This window comes from Miniopterus schreibersii (assembly GCF_964146895.1).
Source record: "Miniopterus schreibersii genome assembly, chromosome: X".
Classification (NCBI taxonomy): domain Eukaryota; kingdom Metazoa; phylum Chordata; class Mammalia; order Chiroptera; family Miniopteridae; genus Miniopterus; species Miniopterus schreibersii.
In genome coordinates this window covers 80,432,041-80,446,154 of record NC_138104.1, presented here as the reverse complement: position 1 = coordinate 80,446,154, position 14,114 = coordinate 80,432,041, and the positions used below count along the sequence as shown (strand labels likewise).

At 38.2% G+C, this 14,114-nt stretch overlaps 1 protein-coding gene across 4 annotated transcripts in view; it reads right to left on the bottom strand.

Annotated features, from left to right (window-relative positions):
- Nucleotides 1-14,114, bottom strand: part of CASK (calcium/calmodulin dependent serine protein kinase) — a 370,370-nt gene that overhangs the window by 81,590 nt on the left and 274,666 nt on the right. For all 4 annotated transcript variants that reach the window (XM_081126670.1, XM_081126672.1, XM_081126671.1 and 1 more), the window contains exon 11: nucleotides 4,647-4,768. In XM_081126670.1, the coding sequence (XP_080982796.1) occupies nucleotides 4,647-4,768 (122 nt within the window). The remainder of the gene's footprint in view (nucleotides 1-4,646; nucleotides 4,769-14,114) is intronic.

Genomic DNA, 14,114 nt, shown 5'->3' with positions numbered 1-14,114 from the left:
ATGCCTTTTAGCTAAAGCCCCCCCACAAAACCTTGATTTTTTAGTCCATCAAAAGAAACATCTACCATCTGTCCATCCCATGTCTCGCATACAAGTTCCAACCCAAAACTGGTTCAAAATATCAATCATTAAAATACACTTTAATATTATAACTATACTTTAGCACCAATTCCCAAGAAAGCCTAATTAATGAATGACAGGATAACATATCACTATTTTATATTAGATTTGTGTAATTCGCACTCACACCTGAAGAACCAATTCAGGGCAAAGTCAGTTTTCCATGCTGTACTGGGCTGAATACTCTCCTCTCAAAATTCATGTCTACCTGGAATCTCAGAATGTGACCTTATCTGGGAACAGGGTCTTTGCAGATGTAATTAAGATGAGGTCATATTGCATTAGGGTGGGCCCTAAACCCAATGACTGGTGTCCTTATAAGAAGGCCATGTGAAGACACAGAGTCACAGACATACAGAGGAAAATTCCACGTGAAGATGGAGGCAGAGACTTGAGTGATGCATTTGCAAGCCAAGGAATGCCAAGAATTGCAGGCAACCACTAGAAGCTGAAAGAGGCTAGGAAGGATTCTTCCCTGGGGTCTTTGGAGGGAGCATAGCCCTGCTGACATCTTGATTTAGGACTTCTGGCCTCTAAAACTGTGAGGGAATAATTTCTGTTATTTTAGGCCACCCAGTTTTATGGTACTTTGTTACAGCAGCTTTAGTAAATTAATACACATGCTAAATTGTATTGTACTAAAATCGATCTATATATTTCATATACAGACCATCTCTGCACCAGTGCTTTTAATTTCTGAAAGCAGACATACCGGATCAAGCTGGGCTAAGCATAGCTCCTCCTCAAGCCTCTTTATTTCTTCCTACAAAGTGAGTAGGAGCATGTGTGTGCCAGGTGGAACTGGCTGGGTAGTAAATATTTAGAGATTCTGGACCTACTTCTAACCACAGATTAAACTAGGTATGTTTTATTAGAATTCAAATCAGAAAGCACTTCCCCCTCAGTGGAACCACTGTATTTCTTTTGTTTTACTATAAATTCTTCCAACATGACAGATGTTTTGTTTCCTCCAAACAAATGCTAATCATGTTTCTTTGAATTTTGAGTTCGTTACTGTTTTAAAAGTATGACTGGAAAAAATAAAATAATTGATGATCTTTTGTCTTCTGTAGGAACTTAATCCTGGTTCTTGCCAGCTTAAAAATTATGGCCTCAAATTTATCTATTTTTGAATTAACAGGAATTATTCAAATATAATTAAGATATTTTATAAACTGGCTCAGTGGGATTAAGTAACAGCCAATCCATGGTCCACAAAACTATGCCACTAGGTGTCACTGCTTGGAATCCTTAAAAAGGAATCAACATTGATTTTGCAAAACAAAACAATCCAAATTCAAGTGCGGGATGTAAAACATTAGGAGGAAGAATAATGAACGGTCGTAGAAGTTGGAAAAACTTCCTCTCAAGAGTTGGTTACACTATGTTCCTTTTTTTGTGTATACCACAAGCATTTAAGTATTAACAAATTTTAACGATTAGGTTTCTCTATATGGCAGGCACTTGAATACTTAATTGATTACATTATTGAAAGGTAGCCTCTTAGCTCTGAAATAAGAGCTTAATGAACCGTATTTATGGACTGTAGACCATGATGGCCTATGTCATCCATGATGATTCAGCTTTCATTGAGGGATGGCTGTTTGGCTCTTCAAAACCAAATAAATGCATCCCAACACTGCCCAGGGCCGGCCTTACAGTCAGGCATTTCAGGAAGGGACTGGGGTTCACGTGTAGCACTTGTCTGCTAAATTCCACAGACGTGGCGTCTTTTCACTGAGCAGAGCTCCTTTTCAACCCAGCAGCTCCTTTTCAAATCCAGGTGCATTGACAGGGCAGATGCTGTAGACACATCTGAAGTCTATAAATGCATAAGCACCCAAAAGAACTTTAAGCATGTTTTCCTTTCTCTAAAATCGGAGTCTTTTCTGGAGTTATAACAAAGTCTACCCAAGAATGCAGCAGTTATTCAAAATAAATGTTTTCAGTGAGGTCTGAGAAGTTTAGTATTGGGCAATAACTGGCGGCCTGGCTCAGCTCCAAAGGCCAGTCTCTTTCTGACCATCTGCCCTTCCTTGTAAAAACTAAAAATGTTCTTGCATTTCCCCTGCAGTCTCAAGCTTGGCATGCTCAGATACCTTGCTATATTAGTAAGAAAAATACAACTTCGAAAACCAATTTGGGCTTCTTTGAGCCTTTACATGACAAAAAGTCGTTGATCTAAAGGTCAGTAAATCTTAGCAAAGACCTAACCACAGACTACATGGAAATAAACTAAATCTCCATGCTCTGCTGCAGCTTCTTTCATATATCCCACGTACTAGGTCTAGGAAAGTGTATGACTTCCGTGGCAAATACACACAATTGTGAAAACTTTCTGCATCATATGATGCAATGATGAGGAACAACAGATATGCAAGTAGCCAATGAACAGAGGTCAAACTCTAATTTAAATAACACATAATAGTGACAACCATGATGAGGATGTGGTGGTGGTGGAGGAGGAATGCTAGGCGTGAGTCACAAAAGAGAATGAATTTCAAGGGATTGTGGTGCCAAAGGAAAATAAGTTATTTGAAATAAATTTAATCTGAAATGTCCTCAAATCACTTGAGATAAACTACACTAAAGAATCATTTCCTTATCTTCCTGAGTACATTTTTAGCTTTATTAAGATATAATTGACAAATACAATTGTAATATATTTAAAGATTTAAACATGATGATTTCATAAATGTGTACGTAGTAAAAGGAGTCCCACAATCAAGTTAATTAACACATCCATCACCTCACATATTGATCCTTTGGTTATTTTTGGTGAGAACCCTTCAGTTCTACTCTTATCAAATTTCAACTATAAAATACAGGGTTACCAACTGCAGTCACCACGTTATACATTAGACCCTCAGACCTTATTCACTTATAACTGAAAGTCCGTGCCCTTTTACTAACCTCTCTCCATTTCCTCCCACTCCCGAGTCAGGGGCAACCATCATTCCATTCTGTTTCCATGAGTTCAGGTTTTTTTGTGTGTTTTTATTTTTTTTATTTTTAGATTCTACATATACATGACACCATGCAGTATTTGTCTTTCTTTGACTTATTTCACTAACCACATTTTAAAAACTATGCTTCCTAGCTTGCTTGAAGCTAGGTAACCACGTATCTAGTACTTGCCAATGAAATATTGGCAAAAGTGATACAGCCCATTTCCAACCTTGAGCCTACCAAATTTTCCATTTTCTTGCACCTGCTGGCTGCGTGCAGAGGATGCAGTGGAAGATTCCAAAGTGCTGGGGGATAGCGGAGCCACACAGTGGAAGAGACTTGGATCCCTGAATTACTATGTGGAAGAGACCTCCACTCATCTACCTGCATTAGGCTGTGATGTGAGCAAGAAATAAAATATAAGAAAGCCAAACTAATTTTTAAAATTTGATAATTTAATTTGACCACATTTATGGAAAGAAGTCCATGTCAGATACCTATGACTACACCCAGTGTGAAGTTGAAACATAATGCAACACTCTTAGTTTAGCTTTCCCCAAACTAGTGCTCGTCAATTCGACAGGATTGTGAATAAAAGGTCTGTGCTCAAATTAGTTTGAGAAATTCTCTTAACCGGGTTTCTTTGCTATAGGACATCTTAGAGGTGTTAATATGCTAACATCCACTGTAAATCTGTACAAAGGGAATAAAGAATGTAGCATTTCCTAAACTTAATTAGTCAACCAATAATTTAACCAATAAATTTAAGATCTACCCTTCCCCAATGGCAATACTCATCACTCTCTCCCAGAGCAATGTTCTATAGAATACATTCTAGAAAATTTTGCTTTAGTTGAATTTGTATCATATGGTGGACTGATCAGAGTTAGCACCAAAAGCTCTAGGCACCCCAAAGCAATTATTGTTCTCTTATTAAGGGAAGGTTTTCCTTGTTAAAATACCCTACTATGTACTAGTAGACTAATATGTACTAAGAAAGTTTTCACTGCTGAAGTGAACCAAGTTCTCTAAGAAAGGCATTTTACTAGAAAAGTGACTGAAATGAAGGCAGATGTGAACTATCGGCTTCTGATTTTTCTTTGTATCTCAATCTGCTGTCAATGGAGCCTGTCCTATTTAATAATGAGGTATATTCTTATGTTTTAAGAAGACACTGAATCTATGAAAGCCAGCAATATTAAGTATGAAATGTGTGAATACAGTCCATTACACAGTATTTTATTTGCTTTTCTCTTTCCTATACTCATGCTTGAGGTGCAATGTTTCAAAACAATGTTTAAAGCAATAAAAAGTAATCACAGCTAAGATCAACGGATTCTTCTAATAGAAATACACACACACATAATTTTTTTCACCGTGACTTGTTAGGCTATACTGCATTGTGCTATATATAATATAGTGCTTTCTTTTAGCTATGAATCTGTGATTGATGATTTCCCACAGACTTAAAGCAACCAAAAAAGGACCGTTATGATGGACATTGAAAAATTAATATGAAGTAAAATGATATGCTAAATATTTACTCCCCAAAAATAATAAAAAAAAGAAAGACTTACATCTAGTAGTGTGTGAAGATGCTGATCCTGGAAAACACTGTGTAGAAAATCTAAGTCCTTTTCACTGCAGTCTGTAAGTGCGTGAATTTCTTCCAGGCTGTCCAGCACCTGCGAGACTGCTCCTGAGGGGAACAAACAGAAAAGAAACAGCCAGTACAGAAAGTCAATGTCAGACTAACCTTGGTAATCTAAACCTTGCAGTTCAGAACAATGGGCCAACAAACAGAACTTCAAAGGTTAGTGTCCTTAGTGAAGGACAGACTTAACTAGATTTTCATACCTTTAAGGATAGGGTATTTTCAGTGAGTGTATGTTCTTAACAATGCAGTGTGTGCTCTTCATTTTTCAAAGTAAACTGAAGCTTGTCTTACTTGAATTAAGGAAATTCATCAACTATAACTGAGCTACTAGAAGATCCGGGTGCAGCAAGCTATACATCAGATGAATGTGGGTTCTGTGACCCCAGGATGTTTTGGAATATTACAGAAATAACACAGGTGAACCTTTCATATAGGTGCATTCCATCAAGAACTGAAGGTAAACGCAGCTGGAGATCTGAGGGACAAACACCTTCAACTGGGGGTTCCTGCGGTATAAAACAGGCTTCTTAGGATTTTTAAGGCTCAAACTTAAGTTAACAAATATCCCAATCCATTCTTTTTCCTTCGTTCACACACAACGCCAAGAGAACCAAGTCGTTCTCAGTCTGTTGGGCCCTTTTTACTTAGAAGACAAAGGGCAAGTAGACTGACGGGCACTTCCAAATACCACATTAAATATTAGGGCAAATCACTCTCACAGGGCAAAGCAAATGGTAGTGTGGTCACTTTCTTCAAATTTCCTCTTATATAACCAGGAATCCCAAGAGGTATCAGCAGGGAAAGAGACACACTGAGTAGTAACAAAGTCACTTACACAGCCTTAAAGAAATGATTAGCCTCTTTTATTCTGCATGAATAATTTAATTCTGTACATTCATGTTCCAGAGAAAGACAAGAACCCCGAGAGGTGAGACTTCAGAATATTAGTGTGCACAACGTTAGGGAAATTCTAAGAATAAGTGTCTTGTTGTACATGTAAGTCTTGGATCAGCCGTTTTCAGGCAGCGGCAACTCTGCCCCACATTTTTGGTTGTTACAACTGTGGTGGTGGGGGGGGGACAGGTTCTGCTACTGTCATCTGGTGGGGGAGAGGCCTGGGATGCTATTAAACATCCTACAATGTCCAGGACAGCCCCCTCCCCCTGAAAGAATTATGCACCCAAAATGCCAATAGTGCTGACGCTGAGAAACCTTGCTTTAGATAAAGATAAAACTCTTGGATATTTCTGTTCTGGAACTCTATGCCGTTTCTAATTACTTCTGGTCGTGGACTTTCATCCATTTGTATGTATTTATTGGTAAGAATGTAAATGGCTACCACTTCTCCAGAAAGCAATCTGGAAACAGAAGAAAGAGCTTTAAAAATGCTCATGCACGTTGAGTCGGTAATTCTGTTTACAAAAAACCACCTTATGGAAAAACAGCAAATGTAGAAAAAAAATCTATGTATAAGGATATTTATCATACAAAATGGAAGAAAAAAAATCTAATAATTAGAGAATGATCACATAAATTATAGAACATCTATATAATGGATTATGCAGCCAAACGAAAATTGCTCTTAAAGAATTTTAAAAACAGAAAAACTCTTATGATATAAAATTAAAAAGAAAGAATATAAAACCACATAAACTGTATATTCCCAATTATGACTGAAAACATATACAAATTCAGAAAAACCCAAATGAAACACACCAAAAGGGCAACAGCAGTTATCTTTAGTTTCCTATTTATACTTCATTCTGTTCTTGTCCATATGGTCCAAGTTTTCTACATTAGAAAAAAAAGTTGCTAAATAAGCAATTGCTTTTTTGCAGTACTATTTAATTATGTTAAAGGTTTGGGGATTAAGTCATAAATCAAGGGGTTATCCACATGGAAATTACTGTGGCCAGTTTTTTTTGTTTTTTTTAAATTTAACTTTTTATTTTGAGGTAACTGTAGATTCACATGCAGTTTTAAGAAAAAATAGAGAGGTCTCACGTATGCTTTGCTGAGTTTCCCCCAATGGTGACATCTTGGGAAACTATCATACAAAGCCACAACTGGGATACTGACATTGATACAACTCAAGCTTTCCATCACCACAAGGATCCTTTCACAGCCACGTTTATCTCCCGCCTACCCTACTCCCTCCTGACCCCCGACAACTACTGATCTGTTCTTCATTTCTATAATGTTGTCATTTCAAAGATGCTATATAAAGGAAACACACAGTATGTAAGCTTCTGAGATTGGCTTTTTTGACCCAGCATAATTCTCTGAAGATTCGTCCTGGTTGTTGTGTGTATCAATAATTTAATCCTTTCTAATGTTGAGTAGTACTCCCTGGCATGAATGTACCACAGTTTGATCACTCACTGTTCAAGGGACTGTGGATACTTTTTAATTTTGAATAATTACGCCCACCAGGCTATTGGTATTCTTTCACTGAAAACATTAAGTGGATATTAAGGGGATAAAAAAAGGTCCACAGCAGAAATCAATCCTTATTTTCCCTGCTGTTTCTGAAAAGGTATTAACTGAATCCACTTCCTTCTACCTGCTCTTCTCAGGACTTTTACTTTGTTCTGAGTAAGAACACAAAATCTGGAAATTGGTTCAAAGTCAGCTCATTCATCATCCTTTATTGAAAGCCTTGGAAAGCAAGAGATGATATGAATAAATTAGTCCCAAATGTGCCAGTGAATTCCTGACCCCAGGGCACCATCAATAGCAGAATGAGATGACATCAGCTTTATAAAGTTACTAAAGCCTGTTCTAAACTTCTGGACTCATGAAACTTCAATAACAAAAATACTAGTGAAATTTATTTTGCATATTAAAAAACCCAACAGACGCCACCGAACCCTAATAGTCATTTTCACTCAGTTATTTTAGTGAAATCTTATCTAATTTTTGTTTTTCCCCCCAGCATCGCTTATGCTGATATATAATGAGGTAGAAGTTTATTAATACTATGGATTAAAATAAAACAACCTTGTATCTGGTGAACACTAAGGTGGCAAGTGTAACTGCTGGGAAGTAATTCTGGCTGTACCAGGCCAAGGGTGTGCCATGTGTTGGTCTGGGAACTCCCAAAGCTCTGTGCAATTCCTGCCCCACCAACAGGCTCCATGGGTTACCCTCCGTGTGCACTTGTTTACTCTTCTTTCCTGTGCTGTGAGGTCCTTAAGGCAGGTCTATATTTGATTCATTTTATAACATCTACAAGGTAAAGAGTTAATGTACTACATGTATGAAGTACTAAAGAAACATCATAACAACAGCAGCTCCCAATTCTGAAGTGTTTATTATGTGCCAGGCACATCCTCAGGAAAATACAGGAAGGTAGATACACTACCCGACCTTTCTAGATAGTGAAGTGAGGTTCAGAGAGGCCAAGGAAGGTCACAGCTAGAAGTGGTGGAGCCAGGACTCAACTCTGGTGTGTCTATGCCCTACCTGACTGACTACACTAATTGGCCATATTGTATCAGAAAACAGGGGGAACCCTCAACAAAAAGCTACCTGTGGTTTATGCATGGATATGGTAGTTAGAAAAGAACTTGAACCCTATTGAGTCAGACAATAACCAAAGCCTTGATTGAACATTCCTGCTTTTTGCCAGATGCTAGGCAGGAGCTTCAGAGAAAACAGGTATGATCTCTGGCCTGGAGGAAGAGACTCTCAGGCTGCTGTGTAAAGTCATCACCCTGAAGCAAATGGGCACAGAAATAGGTTGCCTAGGGGAAAGTCTCAGACGAGTTGGATGAGCAGGAGGAATTCAACACCTTCACCTAGAGTCTAATCTGCTGGTAGGGGCCCAGTGGATGCTTGCTGGAAAACACAAAGGCATCTCTTAGCCTGTTTCCAGAAGGGAAGACCCACTAGGACAACAGGTCTATTTAACTTCTTTGAATCTGCTACCTTTTCTGACCTGACTTATAGTCTTATCTTGTACCCTAATGTGATTAACTTTGTGACTTTTCAATCATGAAAGGACAGCACTTCCATGGCTGTACTCAAGTTGCCTATCTATTTCAAACTCTGCAAAGTGCCCTTAATTTTAAGTTTCTGAAATTAGGTAGGAAAATGAGTTTGCATTCCATTTCTCCTTTGTCTTTTCAAACTGAATAAACACTTATTTTTGTTCTAACCTCAAAATCTTTGTTCACCGTTGATCATTTTAACACCTTCCGCTGACATCTTCTAGTTCTGTTATTTCTTCCTTTGGGTATAAGCAGCAGAACCACAGGCATATTTTTAGCCTGACGGATGTATATAATTGATATGTGTGGTTCAATATCAAGCCCATCTAAAAGTTTCATACTTTTTCAATTCATCATAAAATCTAAATGTACATACATACATTTTGGGGGCTTTACCATTGCTATTTGTTTTATACTGAGGAGTAGTAATAATTAATACAACACAACACAACACAAAACACAACACATGCACAGGCTCTTAAGCTGCTACTAGCATTTATTTTCGTGATCAATGATGTCAAATCAGAAAGATCTATTCGCTTTTCTCAAAAACTGAAAAGGATGTTTTTATATAAGACCTTTGTATAAACTTGTAACTACCTTGAAGAAAATAAATAAATAAATAAACAAACAGTACATGAGTTCGCCCCTCTAACTAACGGCAGGACTGTAGGGATGCTGTTCACGGTTGTGTTCCAGGCTGCACTTGCATTGTGCTTTGCACAAAAAAACACACTACAAAACCTGTTTCATTAAAATTATTTTTTTCTGAGCAAATTCCGAAAAATTGAAAATAAAGTATTGTAACAAAAATCACAAAAACAACAGTTAATTTTAAAAACTCATAGACACTGCCAACAGTACAGTGATTAGCAGAAGGAAAGGGGGTGAGGGAAGAAGCAGAGGGTAAAGGGGGGATAAATGGTGATGGAAGGAGACTTGACTTGGGGCGGTGAACACACGATACAATATACAGATGATGTATTATAGAAGTGTACACCTGAAACCTATATCATTTTATTAACCAATATCACCCCGATAAATTCAATAAAAATAAAAAATTATTTTAATACTTATATTTATATAGTAGTTCATAATTTCCAAAGTGCTTTTACATTTATTACCTTTTGTGATTTCACAATACCAGTGCCCTGTAGACGAATATTTTTATAGTTGAAGAACTGGAGTCTCAGCAGTGTTAAATAACCCTGGGGCAAAAGCAGTGAGCAGAAGAGTGAGTCCCAGAACTCAGTCTCTAATAATCCACTCCAGATGGGCCCCTCCTGAAACCATGTTTCTCCCTCAGCAAGGTACCTGAATAATTCTCATTTGGTATGATATCCAATTTCTGTTCTCTCTTTAATCTCAGTTTTACCATATGAGGCAGGGGTGGGGAATGTCCAGCCCGCGGGCCATATATGTCTGCGAAATCATTAGGTCTGGCCCTGCCAAGGCCTCACCAAAGAGAAGCAGTTCCAGTCATCACATTAGGGGTGAGTTAATTAAATGTTTGACCAAATATAGCAGGCGAATTTTTAATTTGGTAATTTTTTATGGCCCGAGAATGATGTTATAAATATCTGAATGTCCCTTGGCAAAAGAAAGGTTCCCCACCCTTGATATAAGGTTTACGTTCTTAGGCCTTGGTCAAACTTGCACAATGACAAATTTATTAGAAAGTAATCAAGCTTTGCCTTCAGAATAGTATTTTAATTTTGCATACTTCACTTGGTAATCAAGTTTGTATCTAAAAATTAGGTTGATAATACATTAAAAAAAATATGTCTTTATTGATTTCAGAGAGAGGAAAAGAGAGGGAGAGAGAGATAGAAACATCAATGATGAGAGAGCTGTCACTGATCGGCTGCCTCCTGCATGCCCCCAACTGGGGATCGAGCCCGCAACCCAGGCATGTGCCCTGACCGGGAGTCGAACCACTATCTCCTGGATCCTAGGTTGATGCTCAACCACTGAACCACGCCTGGCCGGGTGATAATTACACATTTTAACTTTGAATATTTCTACTATTTCTAAGAGTCTCAAAAGTTTTCTGCTACTATTATGAAATAATAAAAAGAGCATAAAACTGTCAATTGTTTTAAAATGGTTTTCTGAGTCTATTTTTTATTTTTATTGAATTTATTGGGGTGACATTGGTTAATAATATTATATGGGTTTCAGGTGTACAATTCTATAATACATCATCTGTATATTGCATTGTGTGCCCACCACCCAAAGTTAAATCATCTTCTGTCCCCATACATTTGGCCCCATTTACCCTTTACCCCCCCTTCCCTCTGGTAACTACCACACTGTTGTCCGTGTCTATGAGTTTCAGTGTCAAAGCACTGTAAATAACATTCTGCTGGTTGTTAAGTGCCCATTCGTGTAAAGCTTTATAACTAAGGAAAAGCCCTCCTTGATACCTCCAAGATGCTTTCATTCCCAAATGACATAGTGGGCCTGCTGATTTATTTTTTAAAGGAGAGGGGTGCTAAATCTGTAGAAACAAGAGCAGAAGTGGGAAGAGTCTTCCATTTCAATAGCCATTAACTTCTACATGGTAGGCAGCCTCTAAGAGAGTCCCCAAGATCCCTGCCTCTTGGTAGTCACGCTCTTGTATAAGCAGTTCCTCCCCTGGAGTGTGGGGTGGACTTAATAACTCACTGAAAATGAACAGAACAGGGCAGAAGTGATAGGGGGGCACTTCCAAGATCGGGTTATACAGTCTGGCTTCTGTCTTGAGCTCCCCTCCTACTTGTGTCCTCCTCCGATCATTCATGCTGAGGGGAGCAAGCTTCTATGCTGTGAGCAGCCCTACGGAGAGGCCCAGCAGCCAGTGAGAAACGGAAGCCTCTCAACAGCCACGCGGGGGGAACTTGGAAGAGGGTTTGCCCTGCAGCTGGGCCTTCGCAAGGGACCGCAGCTCTGGACGGCAGCCTGACTGCAATCTCAAGAGAGATCTTGAGCCAGAGGCACAAGATCTATGCCCAGATTCCTGACCAGAGAAACTGTGAGACGATAAATGCTGCTTTGTGCTTATTTATTACATAGAAACAGATAGCTAATACGCCATGAGGTTTTTATAGAGTCATGCACCGCTTAGTGGCGTTTAGGTCAACAGCAGATGACATATACAGCAGTGGTCCCATAAGATTATAATGGAGCTGCAAGTTCCGACTGCCTAATCAAGTAGCTGCCATAATGTGGCGGTGCAGCGCATTACTCACACATTTGTGGTGATGCTGGTTTAAACAAACCCGCTGAGCTGCCAGTCATATAAAAGTGTACCGCCTACAATCACAGCAGTGGGCTATACCACCGAGGTAAGTGCACTGTTGGTGTTTGCACAACAACAAAATCGCCTTATGACACATTTCTCACAATGTATCCCAGGTTGTTTTTTTTTATATATCTTTATTGATTTCAGAGACGGGAAGGGAGAGGTAGATAGAGACACAGAAACATCAATGATGAGAGAGTCATGGAGGATCGAGCCTGCAACCCGGGCATGTGCCCTGACTGGGAATCGAACTGCGATCTCCTGGATTCTAGGTTGAGGCTCAACCACTGAGCCACACCCGGCCGGGCTATCCCAGGTTGTTAAGTGGCGATTGACTGTATTAAATCAGCTGTAATTTGAGCTACAACTAACTAATGTAACTAATGTAACTGATGTAATGATGTTTCTATTAGTTCAAAATAAATGAACTAATTCAATTATTAGCTTCCAGATTTTCTAATTTATCTTTGTCTCTTATATACCTTCCCTCCAGTAAGCACAACATTAAGGTAAAGGTTTATTCTTTTGTTTTAACTGAAATTATTATTGAGATAATTATAGAGTCATATGCAGTTTTAAGAAATAACACAGAGATCCATCGTACACTTTGCTCAGTTTCCCCATTGGTAACATTTTACAAAACTACAGTGTAATATCACAACCAGAATACTGACACTGATATAATCTACCTTATTCAGGTTGCCTTAATTTTATTTGTACTTATTTGTGTGTAATTTCTTACATACCTTTTACTTTAATATTCTCACATACTCAAATCACATCCCTTTGTAATTAAAATCTAGATACTACATTATTCTTTATAAATGTTCTTTCTGAAGGTAAAAGTTAAGAGACATAAATTCAGTATTTTATTTCACAGCTTCATATTAATAAACTGGAAATAGTCAATAACAGAAAGTAATAAAAACTGCTTATACATATGTAATTGTCAAAGGAAAATTCACTTACCCTGCGTTTTCTTGAAAGCAAACTATAAAGTAAAATGTTACCCTTCCCCCAGAATTAATGTTTGTGCTTGAAATTCAGATGTGAAATAAAATTCAGTGCAGTTAAAATTTTAACACTGCCTCCTTTTCCTCTTATGACATAAGTGAGAAGTTAATATTACTTATATAACAATGCCTCAGGAAATCAATGTATCCAAGTTTTTATTTTATAATCAGGCAGTGTTAAAATTCATAATTAAATATCTAAACACAAACAGCCAAGGAAAAAGTCAAGCTGACTATGAACCATGCAAAGCCAAATACTTTTGCATAAAAGATAAACCTTAGAGGAAAACAAAGGGATACCTACTTTCTGCTGCTAGAAGTCCTAGGAGGAAGGCAGCATATGGACAAACAACAAACAGTATGATTTTAGAGCAAGCAGGTTATCAAAGCCACAGTTGGGCCCAGTAGATGAGCCACAAGAAGCATGGTCCCCCAGCTGGGCCCAAAGTGAGCCCTTGTGTCCCCTGAGCCCCCGTGTTCCCTTCACTGGCACTGTAAGGATTTCAGTCAAAATACTGGGTTCCGATTCTTGACTTCTTGGATGTGAAAATGAGAACAGAACATTTCCGTTTTGGATTATTACGTAACAAAGCAACATGTACTGTTTATTAGAAGATTAAACTAAACCAATTCTAGTGAATGTTTTAATGAACTCATTTTAATAATCAACGTAGAAATGAATCTCATATAAAAATTGTTTTACAATGTAAACAGCATACCTAAACATGCGAGACTCTTCTTTAGATGACAAATTGGGAAGCTGCTTTGTTTTAAATTCGTTTTCAAATTGTGATTTTAGATAGAATTTTGGGGGAGACCAAAATAGGATTGTCAGCTTTTAATTTTGCCCGACAGGTCCTTAAAACATCTAACTACTTATCATTTATTATCATTTCATAGAAAGAACAGAAAAGGCATCATGTAAAGATGAAAAACAGTGCATCTCAAGAAAGCACAGCTGGTGCTCTTGCACTGCTCTCTCTAAGCCCTCCTTCCCTGCCCTCTGGCCCCCGCCCTATAGGGACCTGCTCCATCATCAGGTTTCTCTTTTTGCCATGAGCTTGGAAGAACTTTCAGGTGCTTTGTGTTTTATACTGTAA